Source organism: Crocodylus siamensis, chromosome 4 (genome assembly GCF_052110815.1).
Source record: "Crocodylus siamensis isolate JL-2025a chromosome 4, ASM5211081v1, whole genome shotgun sequence".
Taxonomy (NCBI): domain Eukaryota; kingdom Metazoa; phylum Chordata; order Crocodylia; family Crocodylidae; genus Crocodylus; species Crocodylus siamensis.
The window spans coordinates 230238811-230264803 of NC_143398.1; the positions used below are offsets into that span (position 1 = coordinate 230238811).

A 25993-nucleotide genomic window follows, 5' to 3' on the forward strand; every position below is an offset into this window, starting at 1 on the left:
ATTCCTGCGAAGACCAACATATTTCTCGGGGTTTCTCCATTAGATTTTTAATTGTTCTTTCTAGGTTTCTGTTTTTTTCTGAATCAGTACTCTTTGCTATTTAAATCCCATTTAAATTACGTGCTTATACTATATTGTGGAATGTCTGTTTCTCATTACTCTACTCCTACTAGACATGTCAACTGAAAGATGGCTCATAGCCACCCTTAGTAGCTAAGCCAAGTGACGGATGTTATTTAAATTTTGGAAGTTAGTGAATACACTTATGATGTTGGGGGATAGAGTGAGCCTGCTTAAATGACTTTAGAGTAAGTCATGCAGGCTTGGGCCAGGCATCTGATTTACCTTTGTCACGGATGGCCCCGCGAGCGGCCGTGAGCTCGCGAGCGCTCCTTTGCCGTGCCAATTAGGGTGGTCTGACACCCTCTACTCGCCCGCCACGTCTTAGATCTTATTGGTTCAGTATGGGAGGCTGCCTACTCGCACCTAACGGCGCCGCAATGGTATCACTACCGCTCCAAAGTGGGGTCCTCTCCCCCAGCCTTATGGGCAAATGCGTGCCTCCAAAACCTCCCCTTTAGCACGCCCCAAGCCTCGCAGCTGTCCCGGGGGACGTTGTCTGGTCCCCTTCCTGTTCTGCGCCCTCTCCGGGCCTCGCCCTCTCTGGGGCCTGTACCGCGCTCACCGCGCCGCGCCCTCTCCGGGCCTCGCCCTCTCTGGGGCCTGTACCGCGCTCTCCGCGCCGCGCCCTCTGCGGGCCTCGCCCTCTCTGGGGCCTGTGTACCGCGCTCTCCGCGCCGCGCCCTCTCCGGGCCTCGCCCTCTCTGGGGCCTGTACCGCGCTCACCGCGCTCTGCGCCCTCCCCGGGCCTGGGGCTCAGGTGGCCTTAGCCGTGCCTGGCCCCCGCTTGGGGCTCAGGTGGCCTTAGCCGTGCCTGGCCCCCTTGACCCTTTCCTTGGGTCTTTTCTCGTCACCCACCTGGGCAAAGTGCCGTCCTTACGGGCCGGGGTCCAACCCCGTGCTCCGTGCCACGCCAGCACAAACCTGTACCGCGCTCTCCGCGCTGCGCGCCTCCCGCGCTTGGGGCTCAGGTGGCCGTAGCCGTGCCTGGCCCCCTTTAGCACTGTGCCCCTACTGGGCACCCGGAGCCCCCAAACTGCTGGGGAGCCCCGCTGAGGCCTCCTCGCTCCCCTACAGCCTCACCCGGTCCTCCGGTGTAAACTGTAACTCAAAGTCAAGCCCTCTGGCTCCAACCTAAACCGAGGCTCCACACGCCTATCCATAACTCCAAGCCCTACCGGGCTCTCAGTCCTACCTGCAGTCCGGGTGATCTTGTTCCCTACATCATCGCAGCCGGTTAGGGTGGCAAGGCTGCGACCACTAACTCAGGCCGCTCAGCTCAGCCGCAGAACTCCTGCTCCTGCTCCTGCTCCTGCGGCGACCAGAAGGGAACTGCTCCCTAGGCTTTGGCCTAGCTGTTTATAAGGGCCTGGCCCTGCCCCTCTCTGGGCCACATGACCTGCCTGGTTGCCCTAGCAACCCCCATCTGTGTTGCTTCAGGCCTCTCCTCTTCCTGGTCTCTCCTTAGGAGCGGGGCGCGGGAGTGCCCCGCGACAACCTTGTAGTTCAAAGTAAAGTACAACTTCAGGATAACATTAGGTGAAAGAATAGGTAAAGTAGATATTACCGTATTTACTCAAATACAAGATGAGGCTTTCCCCTCCCCCTCCAGTCAGCATGGGTGGAAAGCCCCTTATCTTACATTTGTTTACAATGTCTTGTATGTTGTCTATCATTAAACAGCTACCAAAAGCAGGGTATGCTCAATAATGGAGAGCAGCTATGAAATTGATTAAATGCAGCCAACACTGAGTGTGACTATACAACACATGGCCTATATTGGGCAAACATGCTGATGGAACCTTTTTTTAAAGACCCCACAAAAAATGGGCAGTTGCTTCACCAGGGAGAGAGTGAGCACTGGGCCTGTAGACACTGCAACACCAGGCCAGGACTTAGCAGGCCCGGAACAAGCTCCAACACTTTCCCCAGTGCCAAAAACACTGATGGGAACATACAGCAAGGAAAGGTTAGTGCAGCCCATCTGAATAAGATGTATGGTAGTACTCATTAAGCATAGTCCCATTTGGTGCTGACTCTCTCTTTCAAGTCATGATAAGCTACTACACTGACCACTTTTTTTACTTTATCTTCACTCCCAGAGTGATGGTGTGCTTTTCTTTTCTGTTTCCAGTGATTCCTGTTTCTTCATAAGTCTTAAATGTTTGGGAAACATCACCAAATGCGGCCCCAAACAATTCACCCAGAATCCCTGTCACATTTGCTCTTGGCCTATCGCACATGATTAGTGTGGCCCCTTCCCACATGAGGTGGAACTGGACCAGGTATCCCTGCACCTTATCTTCGTATACATTTTTGGAGGCTCCCAGGACTCATGGCAAGAAGACTTGGTTCCTGTCATGAGTGGGGAGTGGGGCTAATTAATTAGCATGTTGATCCTTTGTGGAGTATATCTGGAGTACACGTGCATTATGAGCAGTGTTGAGCTGTGGTGTCACCATGGCTTGAAATTCTGTTGATTTTGAGTGGTGCCCAGCTCAGTGAGCTCTAGGGTAAATCATTAGTTTCTTGATTTTAGACTAAGACCATGTATAGCTTGTGCTGTTTATAAGTAGGTTAAAAGTGTGTTTCTGGAGCACCTGTGCTAAAACTTGCAGCAGTTTCAAAAAAGGGTAGAATGCATCAATTCTGGATGAACTAAGTATATGGGTACTATATGCAAATTACTAAAGGTAAGTTTTCAGATCAGTATTTTCAAATTGGATCCTCATTTTTATATGCTATGGGGAAAGGGTGTAACAGTAAGGAGGGGGGTAAGGTACAGACAGAAGAAGGAGGGGACAAATCTAATTATTAGATTTACATCTGGAAATTATAACAAATGTATACTTTTACATTCTGTATGCAGAAAATGTATTGGGGGTCATCTTTATAGTCAGGGTTGTTTTCTATTCAAGTAAATATGTATAACTACATTTCTTGCATTTAAAAATTTAGAGAATTTAGAAGCCGTCTCAATACACAACTTGCAGCAGTAACAGTTGGACTTCTTATAAAGAACAAACTTTTAAAATGTCAGAACGTTACAAAATTGTACTTTTATCAAAGATCAGTCCATACCAGTTATCTTGGTCATCTTGTTTTAGAAGCGGATTTTTTTTTTTTTTAACATCAAAAGCGCTTGTTTATGCCCTTGGAGAAGATCATTCTGGCTTATAATTGCAGTGTTGGATGAACATGCATATAAATGTACTTTGTGGTGTTTGCGTGTTAAACTTGGGCTTAATTTTAAAGTAGTAAAACATTTTTCTCATTCACAAAGATTCTGAGTAACTTGTCCTTAATACACCTGCATTGTTTCTCTCTTTGTTCAGGGAAGCAGTGTTTCTTAGTCCTACGTCAGCAGCAGTTTAATGTCCAGGCTCTTGTGGCTGTGGGAGACCATGCAAGCAAGCAGATGGTAAAGTTTGCTGCCAAGTAAGTAAGCAATTATATCCTGTTGTCAAAGTAAACAATGGTGGGAACCAAGACTCCTAGGGGTTGGGACCATTTTCACACATTAACATCAATGCTTCGTTTGTTTTAAAATGTAGTTATTTAAATTGTCAGTTCACTATTGCCTTGAATAGATTACACTTACAAAAGATAAAATAGAACACAGGCTTGAAATTCATTCTCAACTGCTGAAGCAGCATTCTCTCTCCACAGACAACCTACATTTACTTTCAAGCCAGCTAACAAAAAGCCTGGGAGGCTTAGCATTTTATTTTGGGTCTGTGTGTGCATGCACACATGCTGGCTTTTTTTTTTCTTCCTTAAGCTTCATTGTAGTAATATGTTTACTAACTGGAAATGAGGGCTGAACTACATTTTGTTTGGAAGAAATTCTGTGTTGCAAGTTTAATTTTTTCAATTCAGAGTTGGTGCCACAAACCTAATTGGTCTGTTTCGCTCTAATATTGGTATTAAAGTTTGCTTTCTTTTTAAAGTTGCTGTTTTAAATATTTTTTGGGGGGAGGGGCAACAATTAGACTTGCCAGTTGATAAAAGCGTTACAGGTATTTATGTTTGGCTAATTTTGTTTGTAGTATTCTTGAGGCTGAAGAGTTACCTTTTCCTTGCCCTTCTTTTTTATGTTTGATGGAACTTTCAAGCTTTTGATCATCTAATACTGTATATATCTGCATGGCATGGTGATTTTATAGAATTTTTTTTACACTTCTGAAGCTTTTAACTGGCTGTCCACAAATTACAATATGGAACCAATCACTGTAATAATGTTTAACATGTGGCACTTAAGCTGTTGCTGGTCGATGTTTGGCACTGTTTGTGGCTGGGAAGGAAGCCCTCAGTAATTAGCTGCAAAAGTGCTAACCCTTTCATATGTTAGGGAAAGGAGGTATTCATTATAGTGTGGGGTCCCAGAAGCAGAGTTAAGATGGTTAGAACAGTGCTGCTGCTTAGATGCAAGGCAGGGGGTGGAAATCAGCAGTGCCTATTGTTTGGCAGTACTTAACGTGGTTGGCACTGCCAGCAAGAGATACGACACTTACAGATGTTTAGTAGACAAAATGAAGTAGACAGTTTCAGTAGCTTGCATTTAGTCCTGTCAGGCCCTTAAAGGATATCTTAAAAGGGGTTCTGTGTCTTACAACTCCAGAAAACCACCTCGTCTCCCATTTCCCATCAAGTCCTGAATTGGATTGTCATGGCTAGAAGAGTCAGTCTAGTAGCTTCGGTCTTCTCAGATTGGATGTCCTGCTATTATTTCACACGCGTTTCATAGCTGTATTTTCCTGAAGTCTTAATTTCCTCCTAACTGGTCTTTTTTTCCTCTCTCCTGTGGCCTTTGACCCAGATCTGCTGTTCATCCATTGTCCCCGCTTCAAACAATTTCCCGTATTTTGATTTGTTACCATATTCCTTCCACTATGTGCAGTCTCATGCCAAGTCCTTGTGCTGCTTCCCTTATTAATCACAGACTTCTACCTTTTGTGTTGTAGTCCTACTTCAGAAGCCGTGTCCCTACACCTTGGTTGTCATATTTTAAACAATGTGACGTTTTCTCTTGGCTGTCCTCTCATTTTTATTTCTTTAATCCCTCCTGGTCATCTTATTGCTGTCCAGCTTCCAAGCCTCAGGGGCCACGCACTCCATGGTCTACCCCAGTGACAGCTGCGCACAGCGCAGGCCGCACCAGGGCAAGCCGCAGCCCCCCCGGGCCACGTGCCCTCACGGGCACCTGCTGCCCACTCTTCCATCCCCCACTGCTCTGCACTTCCCAGGCTCCCCCTCGGCTCCCCATGCTGTTGCATTGCCCCACCTCCTGGAGCGGGAGGGAAGGGGAGCCCAGAGACTCTGGCTGCTTCCACAGGAGCAGCAGTAGGGCAGGAATCTGGGGGATGCAGTTAAACCCATGGCAAGCCTCTAGTTGGACAGCCCTGGTTCATTGCATCAAATTCAGGCACCTGTTCTCATCCTTCAGGGCCATACATTATATCACCCCTCCATCATTTTATTCATTTCTGCTTATACTCTGTCTGCTCATCATTCCTATTCCTTCTTCTTTTATTTCCTCTTTGCCTAAGGCCTTCAAACAGATTGTCTCCTTTGCTTTAGAGACTCCCCCATCTCTCTAAGTACTGTACGGCGCCGCAACCTAATAAACCCTGCTGACCTCATTCTGGACTTTTTCGTACTTTGTTCTGCTTCCAGTAATCCCTTTTTAATTTCCATTACTTGAAATACTACCCCGTATCTTGCCTTCACAGTCTTGTGTTTGTTAGATTGATGTTCTCTGAGACTGTGACATATTCTTTTTTTGTAGATTTAAGGCTATTTATAAATGATGATTAATAACCTTGTTGCTTTTCTCTTTTTCTTTTTAATTTTTGGTGTCCTTCCCCCACCCCCCCCCACTTTCTTGTTTCTTGTTCTCCAAACGCAAGCTGAAGAAATAACCGAAGAAAAAATTAAACTTTAACTTGACCTTTTCCCCTGTGGCATCTTAAAGACCTTAAATGTGATGCCACTTGATATCACTCATGTATTATTTTTACATGCATCAGAGAATGCCTGAGACGCTTGAATTGCGCTCAGTGTTTGAAACTTTGTCCAAGACCTGCAGTGACATGATCAATCTCTGGCTTACAAAAAGGATATAAGATAATCAAAGATCTGACTGATATATATGAGATTTTTTTTGCACATAGTCTCGCAACCAGTAAACAAACTAATTCCTCTTTTTGGTACTGGCACACAAAAAATGAGAACTTTCATAATCTCCTGCAGTCAAACAGCATTGGCATACATTTAGTGAATAATATACTGAATACTTCAGCTTTCTTGCAAACTTATCTGCATTTAGTGAAAGATTGTCATTTCTTGTGTACTTTAAAAAGTATAGAAGAAATAGTACATTGAATTATTAGAAGTTTTTACATTATGAGAAAGAGAGAGAGAATTGCTGACATGAATTTGGTGCCCATAAAAGATATTGTATTAGTAATCAGGCATTTCAAATACTGTCTATCCAGAAGAATCGTAGTGGTATTGTCACTGAAAGCCATGGATACTGTCACTTAAAGCTTCCCCTGGTTTCCCCACCTTGAAACCTTAGCTCTGTTTCATTTGAACTTTTTGTAGAGGTAAGGAAGTAATTATCTCTTTGCCCTGTTACAGGCCTCTGCCAAGACTACTAGTAAGTGTTCACCTGTGCTCACTAAAGTCCATAACTAAAATATTTTGCAAGTTGTTTTTTCCAGAAAGTATTGGGTATGGGCAGTGCAAGTTTTTGTTTTGTTTTGATCAACTATTGGGCCTTTCCCTGGTACAGCTTGTACCACAGGAGGAGGAAAACTCTGTATTCTGATTTCAGTTAATGACCTTGGTCAAGCATAACTTGACCTCCCTTTGTTTCAGTCTTTCCTTGGAAAAATGGGTCAGAAAAGGTTCTAGCTTGTGGAAAAACTTGATTAAATAACCAATTTTAAAGTTATTGTTCCATTTGTCCTCTTATTTTTTTAAAAGCAAGATTATACCAAACAATAAGAATGTGCTATCAGACATGTAAATGGGCAGCCAAATGGAGCTTCTACATGTTTTTTTGTCATCTGTGTTGGGTACCTATCACCATAGATAGCTATATCTATATAGAGATATCGATATTGATATCTATATCTATATGTAGATATCGATATTGATATCTATAGATATATAAAAACAATAATAGATTCATATTTTCAGATCCTTATATTTTTAGCATGTTAAGAAACAGTGAATGATATACTGCTTGTTTACTAGATAATTGCATTTTTGCTCATGTTTTATTAGGCAACTGCATTAAGATGGTGCCTGGCAGTTACACACACAAAATAGCAGATACAACTTTTGATTAAGAAAGACAACCCTAAACATTTTGGTTATTTCATTCAGGTTTTTAAAACCAATGGAATCATCCCCTCATTTTTAGTTTTCATCCTTGATGAATTTCCTTATGCTGGATTCAGCACATTTCTTTTTTTTTTTTTAAATTTAAATAAAAGTGCTGCAAATCAAGTGAGGCTGCTCAGGGGAGTTTATCTGCGTCAATAATTATATGTGTGCAGTATTGAATTGGAATAATCTTGCATCATTTATTATAAACTAATGTAAGCCCACCTTATAGGCAAAAGGTCTCCATTAGCTTTGCTCCTACATCCATCATGCTGAAAGGGGTGCACACCTTGCCACTCTTAAAATGAGTTAATGAGTGTAAAAATGTTGCTACTTCTTCACTCCTGAGTACACCAACACAGTTAAGGTTGTCAAGTACTGTCATCATAAGTGGCATCAATTTAGGGTTCTGTATCGGGCTTACTGTTGCTGACTTACAGGTAGAAAGCAAGGTATTGAGTCCAATTCTAAGGAAGTTGGTTAGGTCTGAGTATTGTAAAATTGTGCTTTGGTACTATAGCCAGGGCCATCAGGAACCAATATAGTTAAATTATGGTTTCCATTCAGACACTGATTAGTCATTTATCGCTACTGAAACGTTCCAGTATGGTTTGCCTTGTAATGTTCCCTCCCCCAACACACACACCCATCACTACCAAATATAAGCAATAGCAATGCAGCTTTTTAAAATATGATTAATGTAGGAAGGAAATACTTCATAGAAAAAGTCTCACAACCTCTTTTGAACACCTATAGCACCGAAGTGGCTGGAAACAGGCGGTTAAAATGAAGCATGAAATGACTCCTCACTGAATAGCATGTTTGTACACTCCACAGAAAACTGACCTTGATCACTATAGATCTTAATTTCCATTAAAACCATTGAAAAGACTTGTTCACTTTAGTAGGGTTTAGGTTGGGCTCTAATATTTTTATATACAAGTCTTTGAAAAGTGCATTTCTGCAGGTGTGTAGTTATATAAAAGACAGAATTCACAAAAGTAAATTATGTAGATACCACCCAAAAGTTCAGTCTTTAAACACACTGCATATATCATATATAGGGATCTCAGTAAATTGTGCTGGAAGTGCCCCCTGCAGCAGCTCCTTTAAGATTATTCATTTTGTCTCTTGCCCTTCCAGCCCCTGATTTAACAGAGGGGCACCGCCAGCCAGGTCATTTGCTGCCAATCTCCAGGGAAGCAAAAACTACAGTTTTAAATAAGCCACAGTTTTCGCTTCCCTGGTTATCAGTGGCCTGGCTGGCAGGGCCCTGCCACCAAGTGGGCCTGTGCAGAGTGGCAGGTGTTTGACTTTTGATTCAGCTGATTCAGAGGTACAGTGATTCGAGTCACTGTCCCGATTCGATTCAGCCGATTCGGATTCAGACATTTGGTGCAGATTCGGAGATTCAGCCATAGACTATAACGGGTAATCACTAAAATACCCATAACTTCCGTCATTTTCTTGCAGATGAAAACAGCAGGGATGGTAGCCCCTTCTAAGGCCATGAAGCCTGCCAAGTTTCAAGGCGATAGGTGCAGGGGTTTCTGTGAAAGTGCCCGTCAGACTGTATCATAACTCGTATCACTTGTGTGTGTTAAGGGATATAGGTTGTAGCCGTGTTTGTCTGAGGACATAGGCAAACAGTGTTCTTTGGGTAAATCTGATATCTTTTATTAGACTAACTGAATAATTGGAGAAATATATCTTCGCAAGCTTTCAGGTTTAAAAACTTAGGCTGAGGGAAGCATCTGCAGTTAGTGAGTGCGCTCTTCCTGGATGGAATGAATAGTAAAGAAGCCAGAGGCTGGTATGCATACAAGAAAGCCAGTCAGTGTAAATGTAAATTGGGGCCTCGGGGTGAGAGACAAGCTGGGGGGTGGGGGATGTAGCAGGTAAAAGTGGAGAGGTACCTGGGGAGTCGGATGTCAGGCAGGTTATAGTGTCATAAATCCAGTGTCTATATTGAATCCATGAGTTTTTGTATCTAGGAGGTGGATGAAATGAAGTTCATAGGCCCTTCTGTGAAAAGTGGTTTATAAATTCAAACAAGCACCAAACCTCATTAACCTCATCACCAGTAGCAAACTTCCTACAGCCCCACATGCACCAAATGAATTTTGCCATGACAAGAAATGCAAAACCTGCCAAGATATTTCCAGTGCCCCCACAATTACTACTCCCCACAACAGAACTGTCACCATTCCTGGATCTTACAGCTGCACCTCCAGAAACTTTTTATGTATCTCATCCAGTGTACCGAATGCCCTGATGAAAAAATACGTAGGAGAGACCAAGCAGTAACTGCACACCAGAATGAATGCATAATGGAAATCTATTAAAGACAAGAACACTCAATTACCAGTGGGGGCACATTTCTCACAAGAAAACCACTCTCCAACCTCTCAGTTCTAATCATTAAAGGGAATTTACAAAGCACATTTCACAGACAAGCCTATGAACTTCGCTTCAACCTCCTAGATACAAAAACTCATGGACTTATTTACTATTCATTCCATCCAAGAAGAGCACACGTACCAACTGCAGATGGTTCCTCAGCCTGACAAAGGTTTTTTAAACCCAAAAGCTTGCTAAGAGATATTCTCCAATTATTTAGTTGGTCTAATAAAAGATACCAGATTGACCCAAAGAACCTTGTTTGCCTGTGTGCACTAAGGTAGAGCCGGATGAATGCGGCAGGGATGTTATCCTGTAACAGGGGGCCTTCCTGGTGACGGTTAGATCTCAGCCTGCCCACCTGTTTCTGGGCCAACCGCCTACCCCTCTTTCGCCTGCCATGTCTTGATAGAAGACTGATTCAGATGTTACCCAGGCGGGAGTTCTGCCCATTTATATCCCTGATGTCTAGGGGTGACGTCCATTCCGCAGCTCCATACCTTCCCGACACTGCGGTCCATGCCTTGCAGGTTGCATCCTTCACCCCGTCCAGCTCTGGTCCCCTCTCTGGGATTTTTGGCTCCCCCTTAGGCCCTGGCCCTGCCTTCAGGCCAGTCAGAATTCTGAGACTCTTGCTCTGGGCATTCCTTGCAGTGGGCCCCTGGGAAGCCTTTGACACCCTCCCCCCCCCGCTTTTGGGTCCTGGCCCTAGCACAGACCAGTCAAGGGTACCTCAGGTCAGATCTAAGCTGCCTCCATGTTCTCACCCTCACAACTCCACTGCAACCAGTAAGCCTCAGGCCTCTCAAAGATCTTACAAGTCTGGGCTTTCCCCAGCCAGGACTGCATGAGTGCAGTGGCTGGAGGTTATCAGGTGTCCCCTATCTGCCTTTCATCAGGGAGGTTTGTGATCCTGGCATTTCCTGGGGCTGCTGTGCCATCTGCAGTCCCACCATGCCTCCCTATCCTGGCAAGGTGCAGTTTTAGGTCATGCCCAGAACCTTGGGCCTCTTCCTTCCCTATAGCCCGAACCCATACCTCCAAGTTCTTCCTGGCATGGGAGCTCAGCAGGGAGATTTTCTTCCCTTGCTGGCTGGTGATAAACTAAACTGCCACCTCCAGCTCTGACACCAGGCCATTAAATGGTTTGGAAAGCAAATTAAAAAAGCAAATAGGTGTGGAGGGAGGAAGGTGGAACTCATTCTGTCTGCACACGGAGCTTGGCGAACCCCAGCAGTGGGAGGTTCACCTTCAGGAACACCAGGATCCAAGGAGGTGCAGTGGGGTGTCACAACATCCCCAGGACAGGTATTCCCAAGACAGGACAGGTGTTCCTGGGCAACTGTGGCCAGATCCTGCCACACCTGGCTGCAGGTTGCCCAATAGGCCAAGGGGTCGTATTGCAGTGGCTCCATGTCCTTGGTGAGATAGATAGTCACCAAGGCCTTTGTGCTACCTGCCGGGTGGTGGGGTCTGGTTCCTGTGGACCCTAACATTGAACCCATGCCCTTGGCCCACATTGGCAGCAGCTGTGGTGGAAGAAATTGGCTGGTGGTTGGAGTGATGGCACAGGAAAGTGCATCCCCCTCTTCCACGTCCCTCCACCTGTGACCTTTTGCCTCCCTAACTGTTCACCAGTACCTCCGTCTAGTGATAGAGGGTTTTGCTGCTGCAGTCGTTCCCCTATGCCCTTGGGTTGTACATTCCTGCCATCATGGGGAACATAATGGACCACAATGGCTCCAGCTATTTTTTGATGCCCTTCTTCAGCTGCTTCGCCAGTGCCTGCACCTCTGGTGAAAGCGGCTTGCCCCAGCCTGAAACATCAGTCTCCTGGAACTTTTCCATTTCATTCTCAAGCTCCTTCACTATGGGTATCGCCAGTGCAGAGGGTCTCGGCGGCCTCAAGGAATGGCTTGAGGACCACCAAAACCTGGGAGATGGTATTACACTCCATCTTGTTAATGGGGCCACTGATCCCAATCTCCCAGAGAAAGGCCATCTCATGCATGGCCTTCTGTTCCTCAACCAGCCTTTCCAGCATACCTGTATGGGGAGTTCCACCAGGTCTCCACATCCTGCATGATTTTGTGCTGTGGGATGCTCAGCTCTGCCTGTTTGTCCCGCGGCATCTTGCCCACCTTGATGTTCCAGTGGAAGTAGCCTACCACCTTCCTGCATTTTGAAATGAGCTGGCTGGTAGTGGTGGCGCTGCCACTGGGAGCCTTGTCCCTTCCAAGGTATTCCTAACTACAAGGTGAAACTTGTGTGCCACACAGCAGATGCCAGTCAAGTTAGCATCATGCACCACCTTCACTATATTGCCACCATTGTTAGTGACCTTGAACCCGCAGGTGAGCTCGCCCTGCCCAGCGAGCCACACCTGCACCATACAGTTCATGGCCACCGGGATCTCCCTTGCCATGTGGGACTCGTCCACCATCTCTGCTTGAAGGAGAGCCCACCAACACCCTGACTGATAGCACCAGTGCCCTGTCAGGGAGAGGTAGGCATAATCTCCACCCTGGCTGCTCCAGATGTCTGAGGTGATTTCATAGATTTCATAGACATTAGGACTGGAAGGGACCTCGGGAGATCGAGTCCAGCCCCCTGCCCAAAGGGCAGGAAGTCAGCTGGGGTCATAGGATCCCAGCAAGATAAGCATCCAATTTACTCTTGAAGGTGTTCAATGTAGGCGCTTGAACCACCTCCGCTGGCAGACCGTTCCAGACCTTGGGGGCTCGGACAGTAAAGAAATTCTTCCTTATGTCCAGCCTGAAACGGTCTTGCAGGAGTTTGTGACCGTTCGATTTCGTCATCCCTTGGGGCGCTCTGGTGAATAAACGTTCCTTGAGATACTGGTGGTCACCCTTAATAAACTTATAGGTGGCCATCAGATCACCCCTGATGTGCTCAGCCACTTGCGGCCCTGCTTTCTACAGCTTCTCCCTCAAGTACTCCCTGCATGCCTTATACAGGGAGGGCACCACCATCCTGCTAAAAGTGGTGTGTGCAGGCACTTAGTAGGATGGGGTCATGAGCCACTTGAACCCTGGACGCTCAACTAAGGAGAAGGGCTGGCCATCCAGACCAAGCATCTCCCCAATGCTCTGGGTGACCTCACTCACCTTGGAAACATCCCCCACTTTGTCTCCACCTTTCCCGCACTGGTCCAGGGTGGCCTGCCTCTGCTTCTTGGGGACTGGAGCTTTGGTGCAAGAGGGGGACTTCTTTTTGGGCACTCTCCCACTGGTGCCAGGCTGAGAAGGAACAAGGGCAAAGGGGTGCTGCCTCCTGAAATGCAGCAGCATTGAAGTATTTCTTCTCCTTGCCCCAGCTGATCTGCTTTAGGCAATGCTGGCAGGTAGCATACCTGGGATCATCTGCCATCTCAAAATGATCCCACACTACACTCCCCACCGGCTTCTGTGTTCATCAGTTTAATAGATTCCATAGATGTCAGGGCTGGAAGGGACCTTAAAGATCATCAAGTCCAGCCCACTGCCCCAGGGGCAGGAAGTCAGCTAGGGTCAAAGGATCCCAGCAAGATAAGGATCCAAACTTTTCTTGAATGAGTCAAGAGTAGGTGCCTGCACCACTTTTGGAGGGAGTCTATTCCAGGTCTTGGGGACTCGGACAGTAAATAATTTTTTTCTTATGTCCAGCCTAAAATGGTCTTAGAGGAATTTATGGCCATTGGTCCTTGCTTTCCCCTGGGGTGCTCTGGTCAACAGACATTCTCCTAGATCCTGATGCACACCCCTTATGTACTTATAAGCAGCCACCAGGTCCCCACTGAGCCTGCGCTTTTCCAGGCTGAAGAGTCCCATGGCTCTCAGCCTCTCTTCATAAGGCCTATTCTCTTGCCCTCTGATCATGTGCATGGCTCTCCTCTGGACTCTCTCAAGCTTATCAGCATCTTTCTTGAATTGAGGAGCCCAGAATTGGATGCAGTACTCCAGCTGCAGCCTCCCCAAGGCCGAGTACTGGCAGAATGACATCCTGAGATTTACTTGAGAAGCATCTATGGATGCAAACCAGAGTTTTGTTTGCTTTACGAGCTGTGACATCACATTGGTGGCTCATGTTCATCTGGTGGTCAGTCATGACCCCCAAGTCTCTTTCAGCTGTGGTGCTAGCAAGCATAGCACTGCCAAGCCTATAAGCATGCTGCATTTTTTTCCCCCCAAGGTGGAGTGCCTTAAGTTTATCGGTATTGAACTTCACTGGGCTTGTATCTGCCCACTTACTAAGCTTATCCAAGTCAGCCTGGATCACTAGCCTATCCTCAGGTGTGGACGCTACGCCCCGAAGTTTAGTATCATTGGCGAACTTGGCCAGTGCACTTCTGACACCAATGTCCACATCATTGATAAAAATGTTGAAGAGAACTGGTCCAAGGACAGAGCCTTGGGGGACACCACTGGTCACAGAGCATCATAATGATTTGCTACCATCTATTACTACTCTCTGGGTCTAACCTCGGAGCCAATTTCCCAGCCATCAGACTGTGATGTAGCTGAGGCCACAGTTGGCCAATTTTTCCATGAGGCGGTCATGGGCCACAAAATCAAAGGCTTTTTTTAAAGTCCAGATATGACATCAATCTCTTCTCCCTTGTCCAGGTGATAGGTCACCTGGTCATAGAAGGAGATGAGATTGGTCAGGCAAGACCTACCTGCAACAAACCTGTGCTTGCTGTCCCTCAGGATGTAGTCAGTCAACTTATCAAGAAGGGTCTCTGATCATTTTCTCCAGAATCTTACTGGGGATTGAGGTCAAGCTGATTGGCCTGTAACAAGCTGATCCTGCCTTATCCCACTCCTCACCAAGCAGAGGCACAACAACAGGAGGAGCTGAGCCCCCTGCCCCCACAACCTCCTGCAAAGTGCCTTTCAGACAAGACCTGTCTCTAGGGCAACTTTGAGGGGGTGTGGAGCACAAATTCAGATTCCTCCTCCTTCCCCAGAATTTCCTTAGCTATGGCACTCGGCTCCTCTGCTTCCAGATCCAGCTCCTCCTCTGGCACTGGAAGGCTCATGCTGGGAACTGAAATTGGGGTGGAGACTGTCATGCTGGTGGTTATTACTGGTGTTATTGGAGGTGGTGCAGATGCAGACACTGCTCCCACCTCCTTGTTCCCACTAGCAGCAAAAGACTCATCGCTGCCAGGAAAGAGAGTGCATCTGTGTTTCGGGCAGTGGGAACTTGCAACTCTCCTTCTGTCCCCTCTCCCTTCCGTGTCGGAAGACCTGGCACCTGGCTTTTCAGCACGTTTCATAATGTTTGGTGTCCTACAAAATGTGTGTGTAATATGTATGTTGTGCTTTCCTGCGCAGTGATGACGCACTGTCAGGGAAAACATGAAAGAAGAGAGATTAGCTACCAATAGAATAGATAGCAAGCCAGAGCCTTTCAGGCACTGCTGATCCAAGAGAGACTCAGCTCACAAAAGACATAGATCACTTCACACACAGCCTTATATGTTGTTTCTGTGTCCCTCTTCCAGAGCATTGTGATTGGAAGGGAACTCGAGGAAAGATCACAGTCACCGACCAGCTATAGATGTCTGTGTCAGAGCAGTCTTTCCCCTTTGTCTTTCCCCTCCCTCTTCTCAGTTTCTGTTTCCTGCAAGCCTGCCTTCCAAATCTCCAAATCTTTTCTGAATCGGTTTGAATGCTTCTGATTTTGATTTAGACCTTTTAATGGGTCTCCTGATTTGATTCCTGACCGCCAAATCAGGCTGAATCTCTTCCAAATCAAATCGGCTACCAAAGCTTTGCACAGCCCAAGTGGCAAGTGACGAAATGAAAAAAAATTAAAGGAGCCACTGTGGGGGCAAGTTCTGGCGTGATTTACAGAGATCCCTGCTAATATAATAGGGAATAATAGCCAAAACCTGCTGGTGTGCACCGTACATTGTGTATGCATGCTATTAATTAGACTTCATATTTAATTTGTAGCCCTTGAATTCCACTTAAGGAAAGGTGTGTATTATGTCAGAGTAAAAGTAGCATTTAGGTAGTGTGCCTTATTTTCTGAGTTAGGCCAAAGCCACATTCTCACACAAATTGAAATGACATGAATGCAATATATGGATACTAACAAAATAATGTTAAGATAGGTTAGAGAAAAGAAGTTGTTTAAAATATAAAGTTAATAAAAGTATTCTGGAACATTGACAATTATGACATAAGTTATACTTGTATGCAAGTTTGCAGGGAAAATGTATGTTCTTACTTGATTTAGTGTGTAAAGGTGGTGATATACAAATGCTGAAGAAGCATAGTGAGTATATGTGGAACTTTATCTTTGCTACGTTTTTTTACATCAGGGTTTTTATATCCAGAACCTTAACTTCAGCATAGTTTTTCTTTATGGAATACTTTGTTTCCTTTTATGAAGCTGCAAAAAACAAGATGTTGCACATATTATACATATTAACAATTAGATGACTGATAGATTTAATAAAGTTATTGTAAATAGAGAATCATTTCATTTCATAGAGTTTGTTGTTGCAGGGAACTTTTCTCAACCAAGAACAGTTTAATATATTCTTCTAAAATATCAATAAATCCGTTATATTGATCAAATAACAACTAATAGAAAGTGATTCATTATAAAGTAGTTATTCTGGGTTTTTGCTTTCAATAGGAAGCCGTTGATGCAAGTTGTTGTCACACAGACTGCTGCAATGCAATCATGTGGTTAGGGCAAAGTGTTGACTAATCGGCTTACAGATGAGTAGGCATTCAGTGGCCATTTTAGTAACCATATTTTTGTTTTGGTTTTGTGGAAAGAAAGTTACAGGGGGCACGTCTACACATGCCATTAATATGCAGCAATAAACTGCAGAGTTTATTGCTCCTGGGTTACTCCCGGGTGCACTGTTTACATATGCGCCCAGCCCACAGCACATTGAGCTGGGTTGGAGCAACCCCAGCTGACGGAGGGGGGCGAAGAAGTCAGCCTGCCACTCTGAGGCTGTTCCAGCCTAGCTCAGTGTGCTACAGTGGGGCTGGCTGGGGCTTGAGGGTGCCTTGTGCCTCAGCTAGCTGGATCGGCATCTACACATGCACTGCTGTGATGCCTAATAGGGGCGCATGCATAGACGCTGAGACATTTACTGCACAGTTAATTAGCTGTGCAATAAACATCTCGTTTAGATGTGCCCAGTGTAAACTAAAGGCAGAGGTTGCTATATGAAGGTAATTCGACTTATGAGTCTTATTAAATAACTGCAAAGAAATATGAAGACTGAAGTATTATCAGTATTAGTTCGACCATTTTTCTTTCCAGTAGTTTAGTCTAGCTACTCGCATTTTAGCAACATAAATTAACTGTTGATATAAGATATTGTTCTGGTTTTTGACTCACTTGTGTATAGCTGATTCAGGTAAGTTTTTTGTCTGTATGAGTTTTGTCTGTATAAGGAAATTCTACTGAAAAACTTCCACTATGGGATAGCCCTGCTCTAAAACATGTCTGCAACATCTACCAGCAGGTATATAGTCATATTACTTAAAAACACACTCCTAGTAGATGTAGGTTAAACTATAGACACTTCTATTAAATCACTGGAATTGTCCATAAGTCAGCAATAGCCTTAAGCCATTATAGAAGATTTGAGACTGCTCTGACTTGCATTTTATGCCAAACAAAGCCAAATGAAATTGTTTCTACCCTCTAAGAACCTGTCTCCTAAATTGTGCTGAACGTACTTCATGCAGGGCTTATGACTTGAATCTTCACTTGTATTCTATATGCTTTCTAAATGAGCAAAAGCACACTTTCTAGTTATTTAACAAAAATGTTTTTAAATACTTGTATACATTAAAAATGTTTTTAAATACTTGCATACTTGTAAATGGAAGAGTGAGCATATGCAGTAGAAAATTCTGATGAGCTGTATAAGCTCTGCACTTAATATAATGCTTCTGTGTGCATGGGCAATTACACAACGGTTTGGTTTGTAAGAATTGTTGCTAAAGCAGAAGATTGTAATAGGTTTAGTGGTGCTGGATCAAGAAGTCATAGTGCTTCTAAAGTGCATGCCAGATTAAGCTTTACAGCTTTTCTGTAATTGTTTTTTGTCCAGAACAAAATTTGTAAGCTCAGTTAGTACAGGATTTGTAAGCTGTGTAAACCAAGTATTAAGGTTACATAGTCAATGCCTTTTTCCAATAAATCCAATGAATTTTCTTGTACTTTTAAACTGACTGTATTTTGGGTATCATATTTTGTACATGTTTTCTTTCTTGAATAAAAGCTTGCTTTAAATAATAAAGTGTATAGGATGTGCAATCTAGGGAAGTTAATGTGGGTGGGATGTAGCTTTTGGTATTTCCGAGTTCTTACATATTTGACTTTGCTACGTTTTGTGGCACATCAGTGCTATATATTTTAATTTGAAGAAGATACTATGATATGACCTTAAGTACCATATTTGCTTGAATAGAAGAAGTTCCCTGCTTCCCCCGCCCCCAGTTAGCATGGAGGGGAAAGCCCCTTGTTTTTATATTCAATACAAAATAGAGGGGGGAGCAGGCAGCTGCTGCTGCAGCTCTGACTGGCCCTGAGCCCAAGTCAGGGCCAGAGCGGCTTCCTGCCCCCCCCTTCCTCTCTGTAACGTCTGCCCCCCAGCTTATGCTGTCATGTGCGTGCTCACTGCTGGCTAGGGGTGGGGTCTGTCTTGGGCACGGAGCACATGAAAACTCCTTCCCCTGCCTGGCCAATCAGCAGAGCCAACACTGCTGCATGGCCAGGCAAGGGCTCAGCTTCCATGTGCTATACTCTGGGATGGAGCAGCCCAAGCAGAGACTGGGGAGTTGTGGGGGGGGGGGGAGGGGCAGAGGCTGTGCGGAGTTGGAGGGGTGTGGGGGGCAAGGGGGCAGGAAGGCTGCAGGGGAAAGAAATGGGCAGGACAGCTGGGCCATCTTACCCCTCTCCCCTCTTTCCCCCAGCCCTTGCTTTCCCTGCTGTTGCAGTGTTGGGAGGATTCAAGACAACTCTCCAGAACATAGAATTTTATAACAAATGTACAAATTTTCCATATATAGAATCTGATTACTGGGAGGGGGATGTCGTATATTCAGGGTTGTCTTGTATTCAAGTAAATATGATATGTAGCAAGTGCTGGTAACATAGATTATAAAGATAAAGTATGTACCTATAAGAAGAAAAGCTAATAGTGTTTTACGTTTAATAAAGAATGAGTTTCACTTTTGCTGAGTTGCTTCTACATTTTTATTTATAAATAGAATAAGTCTTCAAACCAAAATCGAAAGAATGACTTTTAGTGGTGCCGGCCATGATCACTGGAATTAAAAAATTGAGTAAAGAGCAATTCTACCAAGTTAGTTGGTCTTTAATAATATTATCTTTTTTCTGGAGAATGTTTTCTTCATTGTGGTGAAATTTGAATGTCTAATGGGAAGGGAAGAAAAATTGCATTTAACAGGTATAAAACTTCTATTTTCAATTAAAATAGCTGCACTTATTTAGATTAGCAAATTGGTGTTTGAGCAGTTGCTGGGGTGCTTACATGAAAAAGGAAATGGTTGAATCTCAGCCCAGCTGTTTTCAAGCTCAAGAAAGACATTACTGAAAAGAAAAATTTTGTTTTTACTGTCTTTTTAAAAAAAGAGGGAACTAGTAGATGCATTTGTGCATCATTTAGTACAACATCCTGTGCTCACATTTCATCCTCCTACATTGCTTTTTTTTCTTTTTCTTTTTTTACCCAAAACATACTGCTGCTGCCCCCAGACTTTCTGAAGAACTTCAAACAGAATCAACTGTAAAGCAGCACTTTTCATTTAAATATTTTTGTATCACTCTGCATGCCTATGCCATTCTTCCCCTTAGAGAACCTTGTTTTAAGTAATTATTTAGAATAGATTCTCACCCAAATAAATCCTGATTTTTAAAAAGGTGAATTTGTCAGCCTGTTAGCTTTGCATGCAGCTAGCCTCCAAGACAAATGAGCAGACCAAGGACTCTAAATAATGGCGTCCCAAAGGAAAGCGTTCTTGCTCCAACTCTCTTCAACATGTATATATGTGATATGCCTGCTACTTCTTTGAGGAAATTTTGCATGTGCTGATCTGGCACTAACAACAAAGTTAAGGACCTTCAAAACTATTTGAAGAGACGCTTACGTTAGATCTGTCAATAATGGCAGAATATTTCGGCAAGTGGAGCTGCGACCAAATCCAGCTAAGTCTGTTATCTCAGCATTTCACCTCAATAACCACAAAGCACATGTTCATCTCAACATGACTTTGCGGAGAAAAATTACAACATGATCCAACTCCATCCTATCTAGGTGTGATGATCGACCGCACTGTAACCTTTTGTAATCGTCTTCGAAAAAATAGCTGGGACGATTAAGAGTCAAGTGAACGTAGTGCGCAAACTTGCCAGAACAAGCTGGGGTACAACTGCAGCAGTACTCCACACCACTGCTATGGCACTGGTCTTCTCAATGGCTACTGTGCACCTGTCTGAGCTGTTAGCACTCATGCCAAATGTGCGGATGTCCAATTAAATTCTGCAACGCATACTACCACCGGAACCCTGAAATCTACACCAATTAAGTGGTTACCGGTGTTGGCCAATGTTGTTCCTCCAAACATTCGCCTCAGTGAAGCTACATACAGAGCCCAGACCTTCCTATCCATAGAGATTTTGAAGAACCTCCGGCTCACCGGTTGGTCTCCCAGATACCTTTGTGGATACATTTTACAAGCCCTTGTAGGACATGATAGCGTAGTATCTTGGAGGAAAACCTGGAATGAAACCACTTTTCAGAATAAGCATCTAATTTCGACCCAACAGTAAAGTCTCCTGGTTTTGACCTTCCGCAAAAAAACATGGAAGGCTCTAAATCGGATCGTTAACTGGGCATGGCTGCTGCAGTCACTTAATGCACAAATGGTGTACAGGAATTCCCACTTAGCACTCTTAATTGGTTCCTGAAAAAACGAGCGTTAAGCAAAACAAGTGTTTAAGCAAAATCAAAGTATTTGACAACCCAAGATTGCGACCTGTGTCTGGCCATGCCCCCTGCTCCCACCATGCAAGCACAAAAGTGGGTCTGGGAGGGGCTGCTGCTGGGGTCCCATGCCAGTGCCAATGGAACGGGGGGGCGGGTATTAAACCGCACCTTCCCTGCTTCACCCTGCCAGCCCTGGCTGGGGTGTGGCCAATGCCCCCTGCTCTCCACTTGACTGGGGAAAGAGGGAGAAAACCCTGGCAGGGGCTGCCCTCTCCCCCACTCAAGCAGTGAGCAGAGCAGGGGGCAGAGAAGCAGGCAGCCCCACTGTGCAGATCTGGGCTGGGGTCCTGTGGGCCATGGAAGGAATTTAAACCTCTTTCTCTCCCCTCGTTGTGTCTGCTGGCCCATGCCCCCACCCCCTCCTCTCCAGCAGGGGAAAGTCTGGCAAGGGCTGCTCTGCCCCTGACAGGCTGTCCCCCCAGCCGAGTTTCCCACCCCCATCCCCTTGTCAGCCAGCCCTCACTGCGCTGGCTAGAGAGCAGAGGGGCAGGGGAACCTGGCTCTGCTGGAGCAGATAGCACAGCACAGCACAGCCCAAGGCTGTAAAGCATCCTGGGGTGCTAGAGGGTTGTGATTTATCTTGAAGCAAGAAGGGGTCTGGGACAGAAATTCCATAAACCAGTTTGACCTAAGTTTAAGTCTGATACTGCCTATAGCATCAAGTCAGGAGTGAGGGTCAGTGGATTGGGACTGGCCAGTGATGTTTACAAATGGGTCCTGGTGCAAAAAAGGTTGAGAACTACTGCTCAAGGGGATCCTGGGCAGCACAACATCCATATACAAGCTTTTTGCTGTTTTGTCTGAACTTGTGTAGGGGTCAGTTTTTGTCTCGGAAAGCAAATCTGGGAGGAGAGTTGCCCTGGATGATTTGAATATGTTTACACAGCCGTAGTCTTCTATAATATCACTTTAAAGGACTAAGAGCCAGCAAAGAAAATTAAACAGATAAAGTAGGAACAGTGAGAGGGCACATATCTTCAAGGCTCAGTTGCTGTAACTGGTAATTTTTACATTCTTACAGATGGCAGAAGTCCTTTCTATGTACATCATTTAGTATGTAGAAGGAAACTTTATGCTTGAGAGTGACATTGCAGGCCAGTGTACGTATGGTACAAAAAAACAGATGAAAAATCTAAACTTCAAGGAAACATTTAGTTGAAAACACTGTATATACACTCCTAATTTCACATCCTGTCTTTTGACTGACTGCTTAGAAGATAGCAGGATAATATAAAGCTTAGCTCCCTATCTCTTCTTCACCAAGTGGAGGCACTGACTTAGTGACTCTCATTTTCACTATATCATTGGGGAGATCCAGCACTGAACAAAATAAGCACAACCTCAGGCATATGCCCTAAGACTAGCCATCATTTTGAGATGATTTTTTCCAGCAAAATGGTAATGAAATTAATATGGATCAATAGAGTCCAGAATGAAATTGCTTTTCCATATAACTCTAACTTACTGCTTTTAATCAAAGACAGCCTTTTGGGACAAAGGGAAAATTAACTTTTTCTTAGTCCAGACGGGATAACTGTAACAAAAAAAAGGCACGATAGAAATATTTTAATGAAGGTGCCCACTTCTAGATTTAAATGAGCAGTTAGAGGACAATTCATCTGTATCTGAAAATAGGCTAATTAGAGCAGCAAACTCTTTCCATGCTGTATTTATTATATATAGGTTGAAGATGCTATGTACATGATGCACATTGGGTTCTGAAGTCCAAGAGTGTGTTAAGTTCTCATACACTTATCACAGAAGAAAGTGAATCACAAAAGTGACAACAGGTCAAGAAATCAAATCTAACCAAACCTTTTTTGTCTCCAAGTACTCAGATGCTTTGCCTCAGAAAGCTACTGTTCTCTCAGTTTGCAAAGAAATGTGTTTTTTTCTGAAAGTAAATGCATACAATCATAATGTTAGCATGTTGTTGTAGCTGAAAGACGCTTCTCATTTGGCATCACTAGCAAAAGCACAAACAAAATATGTGCCTGTTCAATTTTGTTCTTAACATAATGTCACTTTTATACTCAGCAGACTGCAACATATGCATCCTGCTTTGAAATCTGTCCTTAAAAGATGCCTGCCTCTGTGATATGTTACTACCTGACTCGGTTACAAGTAAAACAGATTCATCTTTCGGTTAAAGGAAAATAAATAAAATTGCCAGACAGAAGTATTAGTGCTTGATAGGGCCTTGTGAAGTTTCAGTAGCCGATTCGATTCAGAGGAGATTCAGCCTGATTTGGGGACTGAATCTCTGAATCCTAAATCGAATTGGGAGACTAATTAAAAGCTCCAAATCAATTCAGAAAAGATTCAGCCATAGACTAAACAGGCAGCTGACAGCTGCCTCCAGCTGGTAAGTCTGGGGTTGGGCAGGGGCATGGGGGAGGGAGGGACCGGGGCTGGGGCTGGAGCAAGCTGCCCAGCCAAGGCGGGAGCACAGCAGCATTGGGAGCACAGGCTATGCCCTGCTGCCACATGCCCCCCTCCATCTGGAGCAAGCCACCCCCACATGCCACCTCCGCATCATGCCCCCCTCCCCCGGTAATGCACCCCACCCCGCCCCAGCTGGGCAGCTTGTCCCATCCCCAACCCCTCCCTCCCCCAACCCCAGCCTCACCTGCTGGAGGCTGCTATGTCAGCCGCCTGTTCAGTCTGTGGCTGAATCTCCGAAGCGGCACCAAATCTTTCAGAACCGATTTGCCAAATTGAATTATGACAGTAATTCGAATCTCCAAATCTAATCTAATCACTGTCCTCTGAATCGGCCAAATCCAAATCCAAAGTGAATACTTGCTGCTCCGTACAGGCCTAGTGATCTGAATAATCACCTTTTTACTACCCCTCTTCCCCTCCATACACACACATTAATTTGCTGGAGCTGGGAATTTTTAGCAAAGAATTTTGTTCTAGCTCAGTGATTGTATATACAGGCATGCCACCAATTAGCCCCGCACATTTCCAGAGTGCCACTCTGATCCCATTCCTCTACTTGATCTGCTGCTCTGCTTTCTGCTCTACTCTGCTCAATCTCCTGCTCTGCTTTCTGGTTCCTCCTCTGTGCTCCCTGCTTGATTTAGCTTTGCCGCCTTCTCCTGCTGTGCTGCCTGTTCCCTCCCTCATCTGCTGTATGCCACAAGGGCTGCCCATGAGTCTTGTGGTATTATTCATGGTGCAGGTTGGCCAATCTGGTGTATAATAATGACTTTACTTTCGATGTTCACCTCTTGTATTGTTTCAACATTACATACCGATTAAAGTCCTCCTTAGTGATTGATAACTAAATTAGTACTTTGAAGTGTGATGAAATTATTAAACTGGCTTCCTTTATTGACAGCATTAACAAGGAGAGCATTGTGGATATAGAAGGTGTTGTGAGGAAAGTGCATCAGAAAATTGGAGGCTGTACTCAACAAGATGTTGAGCTGCACATTCAAAGGGTAATTTTCTAACCAAATAGTGATGGGTGAAATATCTGATATGCTTTTTAAAAAGTGTTTTATAAAAATGTTGTCCGATATCCATTTTTATTATACGTGTAAGAGAAATATGCTTTGTAAACTAGTCACCAAGTAAATTGCATTAAGCCCACAAACTTAACTGTTTAACATAGGGGTTATCAACTGGGCATACTTGAAACGGTCCTAGGGGGTATGTGCGGGCAGGCGGGGATTGAGCGCTGCCACCTCCCAGGAGCAGTGCCCAGGGATGGGAGGAGGGGGCAGGGGGCGCAAAGGGCAGTAGCGCCCCTCCGTGGGCTACACATGCACCTCCTGGCTCACCGGACATGGGGAGAGAGGGGGTTGGAGCGCGCACACGGTGGCCACCGCCGCCACCCCACACTGCCACTCACCACCACATGCGAGCTTCCCCCCCCTGCTCTGTGTCCAGGCACCACCACCCAAAAGGGTACAGTTAAAAAAGGTTGTGGAAACCCCTGGTTTAACACCATAAGCACAAAACACTTCTGCCTTCCCTAGACACATTTTTAAGAACTTGTGGCATCTGTCTGCTCTTAATAACATTTGGTTTGGGATCATAGTTTGATATACTATATTTACTCAAATATGAGGTTCCCCCCCCAGTTAGCATTGAGGAAAAACGTGTTACAATTGCATACAAAGAAACCTCATTAAATGCATTGTTTATCATTAAGCTGCTGCCAAAAGTATCACATACTCAATAATATAAGCCAACTAATGAAGTTGATTATACGCAGCCAACGCTGAGCATGACTATAAAACACATGTCCCAAAGTCAGCAAACAGAGTGAAGGGAATCTTCTATGAGGATCGGTTAGTGCAGCCCATCTGAGTAAGATAAATGGTAGTGCCATTATATGCAGCCTCCCTCAGTACCAACTCTTTTTTCAAGTTATGGGGAACCACTACACTGAATGCATTTCCACTTCCTCTTCACTCCCACAGCTGAACTGCGCCTTTCTTTCCCATATCCAGTGATTCCTGTTTCTTCACCAGCCTTAAGTGTCTGGCAAACATCACCAAGCAGGGCCCCAAACAATTCACTCAGCACTCCTTCTCTCAGCCTGCCACACGATTAGCATGGTCCTGTTCTCTTTGAGGTGAAGCTAGACCAGGTTGCCCTACACCTCCATCTGCACATAAGTTTCTGGGATATCCTAGGACTCATGACAACACCCAGTTCCAGTAATGAGTGAGGACTAATTAGCACATAGACCCTTTGTGGGGTCTATCTGGAGTACACACATATACTAAGCTCTGGCATCAGCCAACACTGCTTGCTGACACCTACTGCACCGTGGCTTGAAATGTTGTCTACTTTGGTGGGGCCTAGCCTAATGAACTCTATGGTGCATCGTGAGCCTTTTGGCTTTGCACTGATATCATGCATAGTTTGTAAGTAGGTAAATAGGTCAAACACATTAATTCTGGATAAACTAAGTCATGGGTACCTGTAGTAATTTGCCTATATGGTAAATTATATTTATTTCAATGTCTTTGAATTGCCCCTCATTTCCATGTGTTTAGG

General features: G+C 44.8%; 1 protein-coding gene across 1 annotated transcript in view; it reads left to right on the top strand.

Moving 5' to 3' along the window:
* DARS1 (aspartyl-tRNA synthetase 1) overlaps positions 1–25993 on the top strand; it is an 80584-nt gene that overhangs the window by 19592 nt on the left and 34999 nt on the right. The window contains exons 4-5 of the mRNA XM_090045845.1: positions 3456–3558; positions 24321–24423. Coding sequence (XP_089901971.1) covers positions 3456–3558; positions 24321–24423 — 206 coding nt within the window. The remainder of the gene's footprint in view (positions 1–3455; positions 3559–24320; positions 24424–25993) is intronic.